General features: G+C 41.3%; 1 protein-coding gene across 1 annotated transcript; it reads left to right on the top strand.

The window, feature by feature from the left end:
- Positions 1 to 1,778: 1,778 nt before the first annotated feature.
- Positions 1,779 to 20,011, top strand: LOC107188500 (otopetrin-2-like). The gene is made up of 9 exons (XM_015576805.1): positions 1,779 to 1,855; positions 10,463 to 10,690; positions 12,956 to 13,158; positions 13,939 to 13,965; positions 15,402 to 15,715; positions 17,017 to 17,182; positions 17,706 to 17,991; positions 19,092 to 19,926; positions 19,988 to 20,011. The coding sequence occupies exons 1-8, from the start codon at positions 1,830 to 1,832 to the stop codon at positions 19,795 to 19,797; spliced, it is 1,956 nt and encodes a 651-aa protein (XP_015432291.1). The 5' UTR covers positions 1,779 to 1,829; the 3' UTR covers positions 19,798 to 19,926; positions 19,988 to 20,011.
- Positions 20,012 to 22,092: the final 2,081 nt, after the last annotated feature.

Genomic DNA, 22,092 nt, shown 5'->3' with positions numbered 1-22,092 from the left:
CGACGAATCGTCCGATTAATCGTCCCCCGAACATCAATTCCCATCGATCTTCCCGCGGCTGGATCCACGGGGACTCTACCGGAGCCATTCCCCCGGTCGAACTCGATTACTTCCGGCGGATATCGAACGGTGAATTTCGTGAACGCCACGAACAGGCCGAACGGGACCGAAGTTTAATATTGACCTGTCACTTCGTTATGGTCAACGGACGACCTTCGGTCGCTCGCCTCGTCTCTCCCGCTTCCGACCGTGCCTTATCTAGAGACCCTCTTCCTCCTCCTCTCTCCTTCACCATGTGTGTCTGTCTCTCCTTCTCCCTGAACATTCCCATTTCATTGGAACCCCTGGCCAAACGCATCCTCTTCTTCGTTCTGGACACACCAGCAGGGAGACAGGTCCTATTCCGTCGATTTACATGCAGATTTGATCAGCGTAGACCTGCGTTCCGACTCCCCCGAAGAGTCCTTTAAAGCACAAACTCCTCTATGGGGACCGAGGGAAAGGGGTAAGGCCTGTGTATTTTCCCTTCTTTCTTACGATGTGAGAATTCTATCATGAAAGGTCTGCCTTAGATCCTTATCCCTTTATCGGGGTCGGGTGAAGAGGTGGATGTATATCGTGGATAGAGATACCGGAATGATAAAAGAGCTGCGTACTGTACTACATAGAGGGCGGTTTAGAAGCTAGAAAATTCCAGAACCGTGCCAAGTTCAGGCTTCTTGGTGTAATGTATAGATAGTTCTAGAGGCATCGGTCTATTTGACTATGTAGAATGGTATTGTTCGTCGACAATGCTGGCTTCTCCGGTGGTTCAATTGAGCCAAGGTATGCAGAAACTTATCAAGACTGAATATGACAAGTTTTAATTAAATACAATATGGTTCCTATAACCCTAAATGACCAACCCATACAACAACTCTTATATTCTAGAATTATTAAAGCTAGTAATCCATAAAAAATTAAAGGTAAAGTTAAAGTTAACTAAGTTTGAATTATACTACTTACTATTGATTTAGTTTTATTCATTCATTTACATTTTCTGTTGTCTGCCATTATTTTGAAAAAAGCATCTAACCTTTCATCAAAAACACATGTCTTTTCATAAAGAAATTCAGCAAAATAATTATTGAAACGATATTCTCATCTGATGTACTGTACAATACCTCAGACCAATACCGTAGTTACATGTTATAAATAATAAAATATCATACATAGTATCAAATATTATTTTACCGAGTATCTCGGAAATAAAGCCGAGCGGGAGTTACACCTATACAAAAACGTTGTCTTAGAATAACATCCCTCACCTGTATAATTACCACTTTTCTTACTAACGCCCACCTTTTTCATAAACAACGATCACCAAGTAAGACCTTCAACAACCCTACTCAGGGTGATGACCTTAACAAAATATTAAAAAATCATCAAAATCATAGGGTGACAACTGCTCGCAAATATTTACCCAAACTGACTGGTCCGTAACTACACTCCTAGATTTAAGTTAACAATAGTTAACACGAATCTATCGTGATAGCTATCGTGAACTGTTCGTCGACAACTCCGTCCATCCCCAACTGGGTCGAATTGTTTGATCGTAAAATCGTGGTCCTTCCGCGAGCGTTACGCCACTGCGATGGGAGGGGGAGGTGAAGAAGATGTACGAGCGTGAGTGTCGCGAGATAGCTGGGCCTCAGTTTGTAATGCGGGGTCCGTGAGTGTCGCGACCACGAGCCACGCAGGGCCGTGATTTTGTGCCATTCAACCCGGTTCCCGTTCGACCAGTCGACGAAATCTCGCCGTGGGAACCCCCGCCAGCCAAGGTCACGGATATGCTCATCAAGGAGACCTCCCTAAGGTACCGCGATCCCCGTTGTACCGTCGACCGCGGATCGATCCGGAGTGTCGCCCTCCTAAAGGGTTGGGAGGGTGGAATCCTGAAATCGTGCACCCCACGCAGACGCATACGCTCTTGCCCCTCTGCGATTTCCGACGCCACGACCACCATCGGACGTCTAGCACGTCCCTGTGTGCCGACGGAGTGTGCTCTTCCTGAACGGAATTTCGATCGATGCCGCCGTACGTACGAGCGCGTTCTTGAAATTTCGAGGCTCGCGTTCGGTTTGGAATTGGGGTAGGGGATGACGGAATTCTTTCTTCGAGTAGAATTCGGAGAGAGAGAGGTTATTTATCGGGGGTTGATCGGCTTCGGAATGCGGATTTTGTTTTTGGTTGCGTGGGAATTTTAGGTGGGAGAGTTTCGTTATGATTTTGTTCTAGGTGACGTTGAGTTCTGGTATTAGTTTGATGGTAGTGTTATTTGTGTACAGGGTGATGAAAGGGGGTTGATTAGTGTAGGGACTTGTAGTGCTTACCGAGAGGAGTTGGAAATGTTTAATCGACGTAGGTTCTGGAATGAATGTTTTGGGGAGAAAATTAACCCTTTTTGGATTTATCACAGATGTGGGTATTCTGGTGGCTGTGAGTAGACATATGACTGTAAAGGGGTTAAGTTTTATGTTTACGAGCATTTTCGATATTGTGAGTGTCTTCGCGATATATTGAATGAAATAAAGAAATTAGTTTAGAGGTATTTTTTTATGGGTGTATGGCAGCAGGTAATGATAGATACGAAGGGAATATATTTGAAAATACGTACTTCGATCTGTGATATGAAGATGTGGGTTTTGTATTGACATGGAAGGAAGACACGTGGAACATCTGTATCAAACGTGAATACGAAACGTTTGTATGTTTACATTTTTTACTCCTCTCGGCGAGTACTGAAAGCCCCTGAAGTTTTTAGGACCTTCTAAAGAGACTACAAGAGACCCTTTTTTAGGCAGCTAGAAAGAAGGTATAGAGTTAAAAGAGAGTTTAGTAAAGTCTAAAGGGACCCCTTTTTTATCACCTTGTACAGTTTAAATGTCTGTTGAGCCAAAGATAAACATAAATATTTGTAGTAGAGTGTTTAACGAAATGAAGTCGTCAAGGTCCATGAATCCACGAGAACAGAGAAATTAGGACTTTGAAAAATGTTGATTTATACTGTCTTTATTTTGTCAAGCAGGTGGTTCTATCGTGTGGAAGTTGCATATCAAAGTGGGGTAGGGTGAAATGGAGTAATGGCGGTAACTTTAACAATAATTGTAATAATAGTTACTGTTTACAAACGCAAACTAGTAATTGAATAACAAAACAATCTTTTTAGAATTCATTTCTTGGGTATAATTTGCAAAAAAACAGAGAATGCTTTTGACAGCTATTGTCCATACTGATGGATCATAGAAGTCACGTTGTAAACAATCACATTCTAGCACCTCATCCACTGGATTCTAAACGACCCTATTAATTACTACGTGTAACTAATTAATTACTCCATCAATTATGTTAAAATTAAATTAAACTGCGTTATACACGCAAAGTATAACATCAGTGACACGTAAAAAGAAAAAAATTGTTGTTATTCTCGAATGCATAGCCATAACTTAACTAGGCTTTTAGGTAAACATCAACAATTGAAGGCTTTAGGCATTTCGTTTTGTAATAATAACACTGATCGTTATAACCCATTGACCGCCATTACTCCATTCTCCCCTACCCACGTGAATCAATAATATCCTCGAGTGCATCTTCTAAACATTCGGCAAGAAATACCTGAACATAGATGAATTTTTCTTTACGTTGACCTTTATTAATCACTAGATTGTGGGTGTTTATGTAAATTTACAATTTTAGACATTCATAAATATTAAAATGGAATAGAAATTTACTTCCTCTACGAGATGTCTTGTTACAGTAACTCGTCGATGAGATGATTTCAAAGTGTTTCGTGTGTTAAAATTTGCTATAAATGCATAAACATCCGCAATCTATTAATGATGCATAAGCACAAATAGTACACACAATATTCATAAAAATTCTTTTGTCCCCAAATTCTTGTCGGTACATACATTTCCACCGACCGCAAAACTTCCAAAAACGTTCCATTGTCCCCAGTATACGTCCCCAGTCCAGAGATCAGGAGTCCCGTTTTCAATATTCCTCGCGATCGTTTGATAATTACAGAAGAAGGTGCGCGTTAAAAAATTCGCGGTCACGAGGCGGTCCCTCGGAGGACAGGCAAAGCAGCTCTCAGCCGGTGGCGAAACGTTGAAAGCGTAATCTCCCATAGGGACGGGATTGGACGACGTCGGCTGCAATAATCGGGGAAACGAAAACGCTCGCCGTCCCTTCCGCCGGGAAACAGGAGGAAAAAGAGGAAAAAACGTTTAGCGAGTATTTACGCGGGGTGGTGGGGGTTTCGGCGGAGGAACGATTAAAAGGGAACTCCCTCTGCCTCTCCCTGTGTCTTTCTCTGAGTTCGAGTGTCGCGTAAGAAGAGAACGCGTAGATACCGTAGCGGATTCCTGAGGGATACCCCCGCAGGGGGTGGCGTAGTGGCGTGTAGCCGAGGGAAACAAGGGTGAGTCAGGTCCGGGTAGTCCTTGAGCCACAGGGATACACTCGTCCCACAATGAGAGGGGGGAACGGCACTCAGCCACTGAATCAACCCCTCCAGTGCCCTCTCGCGTCCCTCTTTCGTCCAGCAACACCCTCTCTACCGGGGCTCCTCTGCTTCTCCAACACTACGTGATTATTTCAAAAAGCTCGAAGCCAGGCGACCCAGGTCCCCTCGCCGTATTCCAACCCCTCTCCACCCTTGAACCACCCCTGGTCTTACCCCACTGGAGGGACGATCATCGGTCCCTTTCTCTCGTTTCTGTTTCACGATCCACGTGCGCGCGTGGACTCCAGCGAACCCTCCTGTTCTCGTCGAAAGGACCAAACTTATTCACGGTCCCTCTCACTGCCTACTATCTGTACCGTAGGGGTAGGTCGCTTTTTTTTTGCGTACGGCAACTCGTTTACCTTCTTAAACGCGCGGAACAAGCATCCAACGATTTCTGGTGTATATTTAGAACAGGTGGATCAGCAGGCTTCGCGCTTCGATGGATTTTAATGGATGATCGCGATATGGGTATTTTTACGCGGATTTTCTTGATGCGTATGATGACTGGCTTTGGGGGTGCTCGACGGGGAATCAGTTTTTCTGGGAGGATCGTAACGCGTAGATATTAAGTCGAGGGCTTAGATGCGGGGTAAAATGGAGAAGGACGTTTTCCTTGATACTGGGTCTGACAATTGGTTTCTGTAGATTGGGAGATTTATGAAATGTTTATTTCGTAATTATTGTGTACAGATTAAACGACTTTATTGGATCGAATTCAGGGGTGTTTTCAAAACTTTATGAATTAATGAAATTACGTTCAGAAGAAATTGCTGTTTGATTTTCCATTGTATTATTGGTAGATAAACGCGCTATATGTATTTTAAACATATTTTGCCCATATTTTCAGCAATTAATAACTCGAAAACGAAGTCTCGAACGCAATTTCGTCATTCTGAAGTCTCGTCTTACAATTAGTTTGCCATGTAGAATTCACTCTGGGAAAGTGTCCCACATTTTTATTAACACCCTGTATAACACCAACAATGAACGCAGAATCTTTCCATTCAACCCAATACATGTACAAACTCTCCATATAATATATACAATCTTGATACGTATATTTTCTTAAAGCATCCTGTGAAATCAATTTCATTTTGCCTGAGGTTATATTTCTCCATGAGTCTAATTTGAAAATTGATCAGGTACGAGAGCATTTCCAATTTATTGGAAAGTAAAATCTGTTTCCGTTCAACGTGGCCACGAATGCCAGTACACCAACCAAAGTTCCACATCAGAAAATCTAACAAAATTCCTTTATATAAGGCGTCGAAGGTTGCCAACCCCCTCCCCGACACCTCGAAGCGTCTGAAGGGTGGTCTGGGGGCAAAACCACTTCGCGGTAAATTGAAATTTCGCCCCGATACATCGACGCAATATCGCGACGGTGAAATAATTTACGTTCCTCTGTTTCTGTTCCGCGCGACCAGCCCGAGCGGAACCTTATCCTGGGATAAGTTGTCGTTGGAAATTCCATGGTAACGCGTAGTTTGCTCCAAGAGGACCGTAGCCACAAAATGGTCATTCCACGCGAAATCGGATTCTTTTTCTAGCAACATTTCGGATTTTGTTGACTATTGGATATGTTGTAGCCTTTAGTGATATATCGAAGAAATTTTGAAAATTTTTAAAATTGTTGATTCTACAGCATTCGACGCAGTGTTAATTGCGTTAACTTTAAATGTTCATATTTTTTTCAAATTTGTCCATAAAGAGGATAAACAGAATTATACCCTCAATTTTTCAAATTTCTGAATTGTTTCCTGCCATTACAAAATTGCATTTCTTTGAAACAATTGTAAAATAAATGGTTAAAAAATATTTTTTTTTAACTGAAATAATTAGTATTATTACCTTTACGTCTCCACTATAAGAAATCACAAATCTCACTTTGATCAGTTTGTTACTTCAACAATTATGACTTATTGAAGAAAAGGTTGAAACTATATTTCAAACAGTTGTAGCATCAACAATTTTAATAATTTTCAACAATCCTTTGAGGTATGTTTACATACCGCTAAAGACTACATATCCAAGTGGCAACAATATTCGAAATGTTACTCCAAAAAGTGTCTTTCGCGTGGTGTGAGAAAGAGAGGGTGGACGACGCGCGATGATTTCTCGTATTGCCACGTGTGAGAAAGAAACCGGCGGCCGTATTTCGCCCGACTGTCAGATTAGAGGGATCGGGATGGATTATCATTAGATAAACGGCTGCCGTTTGGAAAGTCGTCGCTTAATGACGCGCACACGAAAACGTCCGTTAGTGGGTCTCTTCCTGCAGCCAGTGTCAATGTGACAAGTGTATCAAACGTTACGGCACCCGCGTTGACCTTAAATTAGACGCGCGCGAGAGAGACCGTTCTGTGCTCATTCCCTCCCCCTCGAATTCCCCGAAACTTTCAGCTCCGACATCCACGGAACGGACGTGCAACGACGGGAAATTGGACGTCGATGATCATATTGAAACGTGCCATTTTCGAATTGACCACCTGTTTTCGGAATAAGACGTTCTTGGATTCCAATTTCGGAACTCGGCTTTCAATTGAATCTCTGTCTTCGGAAATAGAGATTTTAATTGAGTCCCTAGTTTGGGGAACAGAAGAAGCTATTACTGAATCCCTGTTTTCGGAAACAGAAGATGCTTTAATTGAATCATAATTTGAATTTAAAGGAAAGGGTAGAAGCTACTTTTTGATGAATGATCTATTGATGTCTTTTTCTAAGCAAGAAATGAGGCTTTTATTCTATTTTATTGGGGAAGAAAACGAAACTGTGAAATTATGAAATTCTGTGTTGCCCATAGACCTTGTATTCCAAATATTTTTAACCCATTTGTATCATTAGCCCATATATGTATATAGGCACTTTCCTGGTTATTATCACCAAAATATATACAGGGTATCCTACGTAAAAATCGCCACGAAATTTCGGAACTTTCAGGAAAAATATCTATTCTAACAGTGCTATAGTTTTATTTAAAGACCAAGTGTAACATCCATGTCCCCAGAAAAAATGCAAATAAAGAAAATTGTGCACACTCAAATATAGTTCAATTTTGTCTAACACGATTTTCTGTAACGTTCAAGTGACGTTCTGAAATCTCGTGGGAACATTTAGGTGGGACACCCTGTATGTCTGCAGAAAGCATAATAAAGACGTCTCATTATTGTTAACAAAAGGAACCGTTGAAACGCAAACTGTACTACCGTCTTTACAAAAATACTTTGAATATTACAAAAAAATCTACATTAACGAGAGTTTCAAGAACACGCGGAATGTTTATTTCTATATACCCGTTTAAAGCTTTTCTTAATTGCTCCTTCCCTTGAAGCAAACGAGTTACTAAGTCTTTTCCGTCCAATTAACCCCGCAAAAGAGATCGCGATTCACAAAACGGGGCTTGCAACGACATTAGTGACACACTTTATATTTAAAACTTCACTTTTTCCAAATAGAAGGAGTACCGAAAGTTTCCATTCATCCCGAGAACGATGGAAGAGGTGGTAATCGTGAAAATGAAAAAAGTTACGCCCTTTAATTACTCACGATCCTCACCCCTCACCTTGCGGAAAGGGGCCAAGTTGTTAAACGACAGACCATCGCAATTCAGACTTCACTGTTGTTTAATTTACACCTTACATCGACGTAATTAAAATCCAACTACTTCTGTGCTTGCCTTTTTGCAAGTGTACTAAAACATTTCCTTTTTTTTTTAGATTCGATCGTTACGATAGGCGAAACCTTTTTAAGATTTGGCATGAGAATCTTTCGAAACAAGATAAATCCACAATAATTTGTTTATATATTGAACAGATGTTAAAAACGATCTAATTGGTATTAATGATAATCATTTCAATATGAAAATACATGTGGACAGTTTGGTAAAAAAAGTTTTCGTAAAATGGTAAACATTGTGATTAATCTTGCTTCAATTTAGAATAAAAAGATAAAATTTTGTTCGATAAAGACAGTGAGATTCATTTGGAGACTAATTCGAATATTTCAATTACGGTTTCGAACTCCTAAAACACCGTTCAGAACCACTATGGAGACGAGTTCGACGTTGCTCTCGACAAAGTTTTCCCCCGGGGACCTGTTTGTTGCCGCAATTTAACGAGTCGCGATTGGCGCCGCTCGCGAGCCAACGACGAGCCAGTTTCACGGTTCCAAAGTTGCCGAGTAACCAGGCCTTTAAACGTATATCACCGACGGGCGAGCGGAAACTCTCTTAAACGAATTACGAGGCTCGCGTAGAGCGACGCGAAGTCGAAGGCGATTTAAGCCTCGGGAATTACCGATAAGTTTTCCTCGGAAACCGTGCGGATTCCGCGTGGGAATCGGGAAGAATTCGATTGACGACGGAAATGGGAAGAACGATTAAATCTGACTGGTTCCAGACAATCCTCGGGGGCTTGGATTAAATCGTGGTGATTTAATTAGCGATGCTCGAGTGGTCGGAATATTCGCAAATTGAATCGTGTCGCGTCTAATTCAAGAGCTGTTTTTATTGGAGTATCGGGGAAATAATTAAATAGTGAGGGTATTAAGAGCGACGGAATTTATAGAAACTAAGTGGAGGTAAATAAGTGAGCACCGAATTATAAAGTGGGCCACTTTGCGAAATATCTGGCCAAGCAGCCTTGGTCAAATTCGATGCACGTGGAACGATTTTGTTTCGTAGAGATTTTGCAGATTGTTCATGTAAGTAGTACAACCGAGTAAGTGGTGATTCTACCTGAAAAGATAGTTCGAAAGTATGGAATAAGAATTGTTCATTTGAGACTTAATTTTTGAGAAAATCGCCTTTGAAAATCTGCTGGATTCGCGTGCAATGGAATAGGACTTGGCTACCGCGTCTGTTCATTGCATTCCGTTTCTACTTATTGTCATCACGAATACACGCGTTTCAGATGAATCTTCAAACTCGATTCTTTTGAAAACTAAACGTTGAATGAAACACTTTTATTCTATAATTTCGATTTATTTTTTCGGACTGCTCATATCGTGATTGACAAAAATATTGATACCACTTCTATAGCTATTATGTAGGAATTCTTGTTTCCATAAAGTACTTGAAAAAATTCATTTCTATTCGTGGTATCGCTACACAATCCATCATTATACAAAGTTAATACCAATTATCCGAGATTTCCATGCATTGCGATACTTCCCACTGAGTAATTAGGTATCGAATTGTTTGAGTATCATCAATATATATCCTATCAGTCTCATTACCGAATTCTATACATAGAATCGATTCCTCTACTTCATAAGCGCCCGGCTTCAATCGTAATATTTCGGACAGTAATCGAACATTTCCGCATTTCCGAATTGTTTGAGTATCACCAATATACATCCTATCAGTCTCATTACCGGATTCTATACATGTATAGAATCGATTCTTCTACTTCATAAGCGCCCGGCTTCCCTCGTAACATTTCGGACAGTAATCGAACTTTTACCGTATTTCCCAGTACCACGAAACTTCGTACATCTTAGTTCCCCACAATACAACGAAAACAAACCTTGAGAAAGTATCAGAAAAAAAGAAAACAAACCTTGAAAAAGTATCAGAAAAGAAAGAAAACAAGACGTCAATCCGTTTCGTCCAGAAAAAGATACGGTGTCAGCGAGAAGCTTCCGAAGCGGTCGTTAAACACGGTTACGCAATCGCGTGGAATGCGACCAATACCGGAAGCGGAGGAATCGTTAACGTCGCGACGATAATAAACCTTGAGAGGGGGGAGTGTGACAGAGAAAGTGTATCGCTTTAGTGACGTAGCGCCGGTTCAGGTACCCAGCGCGACGTCGTGTCCCGTAATTATCCCTCCCGTAATTGAGCCGTCGATACCGGTGAATCGATCGGCCAAGGACAGGATAGAAATAATGAGGAAACACGGTGGCTCTGTACAGCTGGCCAGGACTGCCGGCCGCGTTACCGTCACCGGCCTCGCCGTCCGCGGTAATCGTTTCGCCGGAAACGCTGTCTAGACACAGCAGCAGCTCACCCTCGCGCACCCATCGGCCACCCCAGTTCGCCTTGGCTCTACCATGCTCCTCGCAGCCGATTTCCGCGGTCTGCTACCCGGCTCCGACCTTCCTCGACGTCGCCGAGGACCGAAAGTGGAAGAAACTCGGATGGTGAGTCTGTCTACTGCATTTCTCTTTTGTTCTTATTCTTTCGACACTCGCTTTACCTCGATGACAGTTTAACCCTTTGAATGCGACGCTATATGCGTATGTCAGTCGCTGGCATAAAATATACGAATAAAATAAAATCTAAATTCTATGTTAGATTAATAAAACAGTAAATGTGGTATAGTAGGAAAAATTTAGAGGGCGTATACATATATACGATATTTCGTAGTGGAAGGGTTGACGCTGTGACACTGTGGGGTCGTGGATCATCCCAAAATAAAATGTATTTATTATAAATAGTATGGAACATTTCTGAATAATCTTTTTTCTATTCTTTTTTGGACGTTTTAAAAAAAGATAATTGCAGCGTGGCCTTTTCATTTGTTGAAAGGAAAAAAATGCTTAATAAAAGGTCATTTTTTAACTATAGAGTCTAAATGATTATAACTTATCTTGAGAAGAAGATATTTGATCGAATAAAAGATCCATTTGAATAGACACATATGTGTCAACGGTTTCGAAGCTTCTTGATCGCACGTATAACGTTTCGAACATGGGTGAAACATAACGTGCTAAAAGACATTTATTATGCAACAACCTAATAATTGGGTTTCTGGTTACTCCGATGTTGCTCATCAGTAGCATTACTTTCGTTTAACGAATTGATATATTTGATCGTGCGTTGATAGTTCCGGGAGATATCTGGGTGCTGTAGGTGTTTCCGTTTGGACTACCAGGCGTTTGAAATGGGTTACGTGGACCTAAATTAATGACGTCCGTGACCTGTAGCGAGGGGTACGCGATGAATTGAAAACTGCTACTGGTATTCGAACTGGTATCAGCCAGTGAGTACCGGATTCGTGGATGTTGAAGTTTGTTTTAAATTGTAATTTCACTGATTTGTTTTAGATTTACACACACACAGATTGTAAAAATTGTAATATTTATAGTGTTTGTAATATTTATATATTTAAAGTGTTTTAATACTTTTAATATAAAAATAATAAAAGTGAAAATTAATCAGAATTGTTTTTCCTGTCCTAGAAGCTTTAATATATTAATGATAACGTACGGATGATGTTCAATTTAATTCAAATTTTTATTTTGATACATTTCGCAGAGTAGAGAATATTATAAATGCATAAACATCCACGGTCTAATGATTATTGATGGTCAAACCGTAAGCTGTCCAGCTACAAACATCCAAAAGCACTAATATCCAGTGAACTACGATAACACGACCGTCTGAGTTATCTCGGCGATCCAATTCATCAAAGATTCAGATAAACTAAGTCCCGCTAAACTTCATGAAACCCGCGGAACCAGAAACCTGATTGGAACCATTAATACCTAACCATGAACCACTTTATACAGATTTTCCTTACCTATACTCTCGGTTCAAGTGTGAAATCATTCTGTGGTGTACAAGACATAGGAATTTCTTCATTAAGCAGACAAAATTAAAAAAAAAAACATAAATAACCACACTCATTAACAAATCTATTATTTTCGAATCAGCGAAAAATCTCTTGCAAGATATAATAATTGTAACAATAAATGACAAAATGATTCCAAACTTCCGACCAATAATGCACACCGGAACTGCCTCATTTTCAAAAAGAAAGGAAAAACGGTCATTCAGCGATCCAATCGCCGACAATTGAATCCCAGAACTTCGTACCCCGCGTATCTGCGCGCTTAACGATCGGCCGAGATTCCATCTTGACTCGTTTCCATTCCGTGCGAATTAACGCGAAGGGGGGAATATGTGCCGGTCACCACAGAAATTTCACGTGATCCTCCGGATTATCCTGACCGACGTCTGCACCGCAATTACCGGTACTTTATGAATCAAACACACGCGCAACCGGCCGACCACGCGATTACCCGTAATTGAGCCAATTCTTACGGGGGTGGATGTATTTGCGGCCAATGGTATCTGCACGGACGCTTACCGACGTTTCAATTGGGGGGAACGCGTTCCTTTTTCGTTACCGAGAACGCTGGTATTATATCGATCTGTTTGAAAAAGAGAAAAATATCAATAGTAACGATAATATCCAGGAGACAAATTTATCGATCATTTCGCTGAAGTATCTCGTCGAAGATGAACGTTGAAACCGGAAGTCGCGGTGAGACCCTCGAGGAGACTGCTCACGACAGGTACTAGACACGGAAATCGAGGAATTTCCCTATCGGAGGATCGAATTCTTAGGTCGCAGCAAAACACGGATCTCGTTCAAGCGTAATTTCCGTTTCTTTCTGCAGCGACGCTCTAGCGACGACGTTCAGCGCCCTGTACGGAAAGCTGTTGGTCGTCATGGGAATCGCATTTCCAATGGCGGAAGTAATATCCACCTACATCCCGCCGTCGTTCTACGAGGGATTCTACCTGTACCTATATTTCGGCAGCATGATCTTCCTCGTGTACACGTACGCCACGCTGTTGCGCGACAGCAAGCCGAAGTCAAGTGAGTCGATCGATGATTTAAATCTGTTGTTGCTTGTTGTTGTAGTAGATGGTAACGAAATAGTGTGGTAAACTTAGCGGAGTTAAGATAAGTAGTTTCGGTCCAGTAATTAAGAAAGGGCTGTAATTACAGTAGGATAGGTGACAGATAAAGTAAACATTGTCGAAGAAGAATTCTATACTATAAACTTATTTTTAGACTTCTAGTAAAATGCTTAATATTAATATTACGAAAGAAGTCAGTGTGATTGGTCCGTAAATTTTTGCATGAAAAGGTGACACCTGAGGTAGTCTACCCCAAGGCTGTACAAGGCATTCCATACTACAACGTCGTTCTTACAAATCTTGTAAAACAATGTTTAACGCCAAAATTAATAAAAAAAGTCAAGGTGATTTGGTTTGTAATGTCTTGCACACAAAGGTGACAAGGTAGTCCTTAATCACGGTTGTGGAAAGCAATCGGAGATATAACCTCATTCTTAGAAGGCCTGAAGTAAAATGCTAAAAACTAGAATTATTAAACAAGTCAGATTCCGTAAAATTTAACAATAAAAAAATGACACCTATTGTAGTCCTTGCCCAAGGTTGTTCAAAACATTCTGAACTACAACATTATTCTTGGAAGGCCTGAAATGTTTAAAAGTATAACTACTAAAGAAGTCAAATGATTAACATGTTAAATCTTGCAAAAATGATTAAGCAGTTATTATTTCGTTACCGTCTACTGGACGTGTCCAGGGAACTAGGCAAATTTAGTGAAATGTTCGAATTGACGTTTCAGGAAGCTCCGCCATTTGTTGTTTCACGAGTAGGTAATTCATTTCTGCACACAGACGAGCCTAAATCGCGGAACAATCTCACTTCCGGCATGCTAATTTCGTCGGGACTTTACGATCTCTGAGAATAGCTTCTCCGTTCCTTTTACTATTTCATTCTAGCGCTGCTGCTGCTATGTACAGTATTATTTACAGACATATTTCTAGAGAATGCTAACAGGAATGCAACAGATGCTTCTAATTGTAAACCATTAACACCGTATTTGCAAACGAATTCCTTTCTACTTCTGTGCTTAACGATATTTTGTGGTATTTCCTGTTTTACTGCCTATAATCTTCCAATTACTAATCGCCAATAGGCTAGCTTCTTGTGAAGTAATTATTGAAGGATAGAACGACATTTTATACATTATACTAAAAAACGTTAAATGACCATCGATGCTAGTTACATTTATTTGATTATTACACGAAAGAAACAAAAGAATATTTCAATAATAATAATAGGTCCTAGCCTTTCTTGCCAACTCCGTCGTAGCTAAACGGTTAAGCACTCATTCACGAACAATACTTGTCGATACAGACTATATCTGGTCACCTGATAACAGTTCATAATACTAGCTAACCCAGCCATAAATTACATATGTTACAATTTACAAGTATTACACACTCTCTGACAGAAAGGAAAGTTATTTCAAAACACTTCTACCAGAAATCGGCAAATTCACTATCTAGATAAAGAGCGATTTTTCATCATTTAAACGTGGAAATTTCAATTTTTATATTATAATAATACTTGAATGTACAGACACTTGGTGAACAATCATTTAATCTTAACTGTCTAAAGGTCAGAATGACAATCTTAAATATTGTTACTTTTCACCATAAATTATCAACATTCCATGACAAGCCAGTTTTATGTGCCTTGTTCTCCAAACCGCGTGGGTCATTGGTGACCCATCCAATACAAATTGTGTTCCGGTACCAGTTACAAAATTACAAGTTACTATTGATTTCGGTTCTTAGTAGAACAAAATATTAAATGTCCCGAATTAAATTACAGCGTGCCTGACCCGCGCGACACGAAACATAATAATTAAATACAATTATGTCCAACTTTGACTCATACGCACTTACAAACAGGACTATACAGGTACACACAATAAAATAAATTTAACTCATTATTGCTTCCCCGAATACATTCCAAACTAAACTAGGCTTATATTACTAATCCGATAGAATTATCTGAAATTCTTCTCGGCCTTGTCGCGAGCAGGCCGACGCGATTTAAAGGGTGAACGAATTACCGGGAAATCAGCTTGGCGCAGGGCAAAGGGAGGTTATGTTCGTCGGGATCACGACTCGTTCGCTCGCTCGCTTTCAATCCGCTTCCGACGACGGGAAGCGGGCTCGTCCCAGTTAAAATCGCATTAATCTTAACCGGCCGATTACCATGAATTTGCATGAGAAGAGAAGCGAAAGGACGTGTGCGACCTGGACTCGTCGAGATCGTCGAGCGGCGCCGGCGGCGACAGCGACGCGGTCGACGCCGCTTGTCCGCACGTGTCCGCCATAAGGCCGGCGCAACACTACGGCAGCTTTTACCTGAGAATGGGCGCCGTGGCGTTCGGGATCGGCTCGATGATATACTCAGGCCTCGAGTTCGGCCAGTACTTCGAGCTGGAACAGAACACCAAGTGCCACAACATCATGATGGCGTTGACGCCCGCCACCAGGATGGCGTTCATCTTCATCCAGATGTACTTTATATTTCTGAACAACGAGGTGAGCATTTCCCCCTCCGCGATACAGATCACAGACTTACCAAGATCCTGCGAATGTGTCTGTGAATTTAATCTTGTTAGGGGGATAAGTGTCTATTGGGTCTGTGAGGGATGGAAGGTCAAGAAATCATCGTTACTGTTAGGCATTGTATAGGGTATCCCTGGAATGGAGTGGTTCTTTCAGATTGACAGGAATTAATGAGTCAAAAATGACCCAGGTTTCTTCAATCATAACTTTCGTTCTAGACATTTGAAGTGGAGAACTCTTAATACTCTCTGAAACCACAAAGTTCTATTAAACGTAGCAGACGCGATAAATAAATGATCGACCGTTAAAATACTTCGTCTCTATTTCAGAATCAATAGACCGCCAGCGGTTTTCTGTAAGTGGCCAGGTCACTTCAGTGGTGAATTCTCTAAAATTCAACCCATAATCGATATCCCCAAAGTTCGCCCTATTTTCCAGGAACAACCGGGCCCGAAGAACAGCGCGTGTTTTCTCGGTTCACGGTACAATTTTTCCTCCGAGCGATTGCATAAGAGGATTCTCTGGGAATCGCGAGGGGAACGGTTCTCGCCCTCCAGTCACCGACGAAGGGGCTAAAAATAACGACGTGCATCGATGTTGCAGAAATCGGTTGCACGAGGCGGCGTCTAATGAAAGAGCGAAACCGTCGATGCAACCGACCGCGAGGCGATCGCCGAACGGTTAATGAAACGGAAGGGTGAACAACCCTGAAACTAATACCCCGGAACGCGAGCCCAGTCCGTTGCTTCCCCGCTTTGCTCTTTCCTTTTGCCTTCCCTTCCGCGACAGATGGATATCTATCTCTCGCAGCCCTCGACCGCGTTTGATTAAAACTTCACGAGAGGCTGATCGAGGACGCCTGATCGTTCACCGTTTAACGACCCGACGTTTCGCGACCGACGATCTGACGGGAGAATCGTATTATTACTCGTGCGTTCGAGACCGAACTGGGACACTTTACCTTCTTGGTCGTTTGTTGAATGACTGATGAATCTCCTTCTAACGAGCGCTGAATTGTAAATACGCTGCTGAAGGCAATTAGGGGATTGTCGAGGATATTTAACGGGAAGATCTCGTTCAACTTTCGAAATGTGCTGTGATGATTGTAACGAGATAACGAAAAAATGACGCATTATTATTGTTATTATTTATGGCCTTGTTAGGTGTCAGTGAAGTATAATAATTGACCTTTTTCAAAACATCCTCTGTATGTGAATTTATCGAACTGTAGAAAGTGTATTGTAAACAACATTAATCTGTGTTTTCTTTGACAGCAAATGAAAGTTTATCGCCATCGGGTGGTTGCGCGCTTCGGGCTGATGCACATGATTGGCACGAATCTGTCTGTCTGGCTGAACGTCCTCGTCCAGGAAACGAAACACGAGATACTGACGTTTTACAACCCGGAGAACAACTCGTTAAGAATCTCTCACAGATTAGGTACGAATTGTAACACCCATATAACCTGATATTGGCTTACAATTAGTGAAAATGAAACTAGTGTTCCAAATGAGGAAGTTCCGATGGATGAATATTCTATTTTTAATCATTTTAATGATTGAAAAACTATAACTAAACCTCAATTGTACTTTCTTTACTTCACTTTTATGGAAACTAAGAATCGACTATATTTTCTTGGCCTAAAATACTTACATTAACAATTCTCATTATAGCTGAAATTTCTATAAACGTTAACACTGTCTCCCATCAACGGTTTCATATGCAACCAATGAATTAACAATACTTGCTCACCCTAGCACAAGTTTACAGAAGCCCCTAATCTTTCCAATTACTGGAATGAATTAAGATTATATATTCCACCAATTATAAATTATAAGAACCTAGTACTTTTTATTCGGTCATAACACAGCCGAAAGTGCTTCGAACGTCATCCATCCTACTGTGCATAATGAATCCTCGAACGAAAGCATCGTCGCGGAAATTGAAACTGAAATGAAATTAGGTTCGAAGGGTAATCTCCATCTCGGAGGGCAAAGTCACTACCACCACGGGGAACACCTGAGGCTCCCGCGAGGCCTGAAGGGTCCTCATCACATGTTCGAGTGTAGAAGAACAAACATAATGGGCTCGTTAGTTCAGGACGCGAGCCCGTTTCTCTTCCCCTGTACGATCGAGTACAGTTTAATCTGCGCGGCGATACTGTACGTGATGTGGAAGAACATATCGAAAGCAGCGTTCTCACAACCGAAGACACCATTGGGATCCAGGCACCACGCGCACGCTTACAGGTAATCGAAAAAAAATTAAGTTTAGGTCACAATCGTTAATAGGCTCTGGAAACTATACAGTGAGATCGTAAACTAGAATTACTGAAACGATCAAAATTACTGATTAGTCTATAGGGAAGAGTTGACTATTTAGGACCACTTTTTTATTTTTCTCTCTTACACACGCATAGAACATCGCAGGATGCAAAGTGAAACGGAAAAATGACAAGCATTATACGTAGATTGTATGGTGTATTGGTCGTTTTGAAAAAATCGGTGATAAGAGTAATATCTTAAAAATACTAAACTAATGACTTCGGTCCATTCCAAGCAACTGGTTTCCTAATTTGGACCACCGGTTTCCTACATTAGACCGTTCCTAAAAACCAATAAAATTAAATCTACAATTTACAAAAAACTGTTCAGGGCATTGAAGAAAGTAGAAACATATTTTCGTGTTGTCGCCATTTTGAATCTGAACGAAAACAAAAATTTAACAGAAGAAAACCTATTTAGTGTACTTTGAACTATTCTTGAACTATTTTTATATAGGATATAGATTGTATCCTAGAATACACCAGTCCAATGTAGGCAATTTGTAGGTTGCACCAGAAAAATATATTTTCATTGTTATATTTAAACGAAAATGAGAAAGTATGAGTATGAAATTGTAGCTAGAACAGTACACTTCATACCAGTATTATTTAAAATTACGGTAATTACAAGGTGTAAAATGAAATTCACATGAAAGCACGGAAAATAATGACCACCACGTATTTCTATATCTCGACGACGTGAAACGACAAAAAAATTAATTACCTGTTTCACTGTTCTCGCATATTTTATCTCCCCTCCTTAAATCAATATACCCAACGGAAAATCTGTAAATATATTTCTTTATAAAGCTATATAAGCAACTCTCCCCTACGTATTCCTGCCTCGAAACCGTTCAAATTATGCTTCAGACATTTCCAATATCGCTAAAAAGGAAGAAGACATTTCGGTGGCCTGCTTCAGCTCGGTTACCCCTGTATAAGTTCCAGGTCTTCTAGCAACTCCAATAATAACACCAGTCACTCCAGCCACATATTAAAATTTTAATATTATTATTATTTCACTAGAAGGTCGCCTCACCACTACAGCGTGGACTGTGCCCGTGCCCACAAGGGTCTATTCGTGGGCATCCTGATCCTGGTGCTGACCATCATCTCGCTGATCCTGTTCTTCGTTCTGATATCCCGTCCGGAACTGGTCAGCTTCGCTGTGACCGAGGTGAACGTCTGCGAGCTGACCCTGTACGGGATGTCGACGATGGCCACGCTGATAGGGATGTTCCAGATGCGGAAGCTCCGCTACGACGGCACCAGGAACCTGGAGCTGGACAACATACTGCTGGTCGCGGCGCAGACAGGAATGTTCATATACTCGACGTTCACGATCATCGGTGCCCAGTTCACATTGGCCAAGCATACGGTCCTGGTGTTGGTCACAGCGTTGGCGAGCGTTGTGCAGACCACCTTCCAGACGATCTTCATTCTAGATGCCTCGAGACGATCGGTCGCTACCGCGAAACAAACCAGACGGAAACCCGGTCGTGAGATCGTCACGTTTCTGTTGGTGACGAATCTAGCGATGTGGGCGATCAACACGCTCGAGAAATCCAGAGCGGAGTCGCATCCCGTTCAGTTGCACTTCTACGGTCTTTGGGCCTGGACGATCATCACCCACGTCTCGATGCCGTTGGCGATATTCTACAGGTTCCACAGTACCGTGTGCCTCTGCGAGGTATGGAAACGGGCGTACAAAGTGAAGCCTACCTACATGTGACGCAAGGGGTACTGCGAAGCCGTGTGCAACAACACCGCGGCTCCACAGAGACCGAGAACCCTGCCGGCCAAGCTGGACGCCATTGTGGAGAACGATCCCATTTACTTCATGTAATCGATTGGGGGAAAGGTTCGTCTCCACCCGAGAAACGTTGGCCGATTACCTACTAATTATCACTCTCCTCGAACAGGAGACAAACACACGCACACACAACCCGAGTCCGTGTTTCAACGCGTCACGCCTGCTGTCCAAGCGGAGTTTTAGCTACCTTTCGGAGAACACGATGGCGAGTGTCGTCCTGTGTTCGTTACTCTAGGTTAATTGGAAATTGATTCTGTCAAGAGTGTGACGCGTTGAACGTCATCGTCCATGTTGGTAGTTTGTTTTTTCATATACATTCCGCGAGGATGGTACCTAGATGATTAAGTGACCAAGGTCCAAGACGTTCGTTTTCGATCGTCTAATATGGATCCTCCTCGCTGACGCGCGGTGTACATAGTTCGTCCACGACGAGATTCCGGAACGGACCGCGATGGAACGCGTAGACGGTGTTCAAGGGAAATCGATTTGGTTTTTCGTTTAGGTGCGCATTGATGGAGAGATCGCACAATCGACGACGCACAATTTTTGTTTTTTTTTTTTTACCGTGGTTTAGGTGTAGACGATTTAGACGCTTAGGATCGTCGAGGCAAGGTACTGTTCTTTCGACTTTCTTCGGGAACAATGGGATTCTGTTACGTGATACGTTGAGACGATCTTCTTTGACGATCGAGTTTGGAGCGGGAAGGAGAGGTAATTCGTTTGTGGTCGTAGCGTTCGTAAGACTGACATACTAGTGAGACAAGGTGGTTGGTCTGGGCCAGGTGTGTTCAACTCGTTGCTCGTATCAAGTTGTTTTAATAATAAATAATAAAAGTACGATCGAGGATTTTGTAACTCGTTAACGTAAGTATAGAGACAACGGGAATTAGATTAGAATTAAGGCTGCTTAACCCTTTAGTTGATGAAGACGTGTACGATATCTTCATTAAGACGTCGAGTATTTAAAATTTTAATATTGAGACAGTATTGTGATAAAATACAGTTGTTTAAGGTTTGCTATTAAGAATATATCAAATTATACATACGAGTTAGTTGGAACATTGGTTATTTTCATCATTATTATTCTACACACTATATTCACGAAATGTTAAGTATTACTATTCAGAATTTAATTGATTTTTTTTATGTAATTTAGTATGAACGTTCATACCAATAAAGTGTAAAATATTTTGTGTTACAGTTTTCACCGATAGTCCTATGCTTTTGGATAGACAGAGATCTGTTAAAGAAATGTACCGTAAAATTGATCTTGACCTTAGATTTCAGGGTACATTTTTTAAACACATCTGCATCGATCTAAAAGCATAGAATTATGTATGAAAATTGTGACATGAACTTTTCTACAATGTGTATAAAAAACGTACATATACAGAACATCGTTCGAAATAATTTATTAATAGTTTCTCCAAACTAATCTCATTTTATTGCTTTTATTAAGTGTCAACTGCATTCTATCATCAAAATTGAATTTTATTATCCAATATTGCGGAATAAAGTATTACATTTCTAATTTTAACAATACGTCTCAGCAACTGACACGTGAATATTGCATTGTAAACATTGGATGGTTCTGTATTAGAACGTGTCGCACCCAAAGGGTGAAGTAACTGATAGCATTGTATAAAGGATGAGATAAAGCTTATGGTTGTTATTAAACCAACCCTTAGTCGACGAAATAGCGACCAAGAGCACGCAAGTCACGTTTCCAAGAGCAATAGGCTCAATGCGGGATAATCTGTGAACGTATCCTGAGGATCAGACCAGCTCAACAAACCTTACTTACTCGGGATTACTTCCTCCGCCATATTGTACAGCTGTTAATCTTGGCGTTGTCCACTAGCCACGAAGAACATTCTCACTCGCGACAGCCCCAGTTGAACATGCTTGGTCCAAACAATGGAAGAACGAATTCGTTTCTGACGCTAATCGACCCGAATAATCCACCCGAACCCAGCATTCCCCCTGATCGATCTGTCCTTCGATCCTACTCGAATACTCTCACGGACATCCGTCTTCCACGTAGTACAAACTACAACTTAAACTAGCGTCTCTCGCGTCCAAGTAGTTATTTCGATGCACGAACAATCGAGGGAAACGGACAGTCTTCGAGCGTGACCCCGAGGGCCACCCAAGGGTAGATTTATAATTGTTGAGTGTTCTTGTTGAAATCTTACTCCGCCGTGCACCAGGGAT

Source organism: Dufourea novaeangliae, unplaced genomic scaffold (genome assembly GCF_001272555.1).
Source record: "Dufourea novaeangliae isolate 0120121106 unplaced genomic scaffold, ASM127255v1 scaffold16, whole genome shotgun sequence".
NCBI classification, from domain to species: Eukaryota; Metazoa; Arthropoda; class Insecta; order Hymenoptera; family Halictidae; genus Dufourea; species Dufourea novaeangliae.
The sequence above is the reverse complement of the archived record's forward strand: the minus strand, read 5'-3'. Positions and strand labels throughout refer to the sequence as shown.

Coding starts and splice junctions, on each gene's coding strand:
- LOC107188500 (XM_015576805.1), top strand. CDS start 1,830: ATGCTCATCAAGGAGACCTCCCTAAG. Junction 10,691..12,955: donor AAGTGGAAGAAACTCGGATG/GTGAGTCTGTCT, acceptor TTCTTTCTGCAG/CGACGCTCTAGCGACGACGT. Junction 15,716..17,016: donor TTATATTTCTGAACAACGAG/GTGAGCATTTCC, acceptor TTTCTTTGACAG/CAAATGAAAGTTTATCGCCA.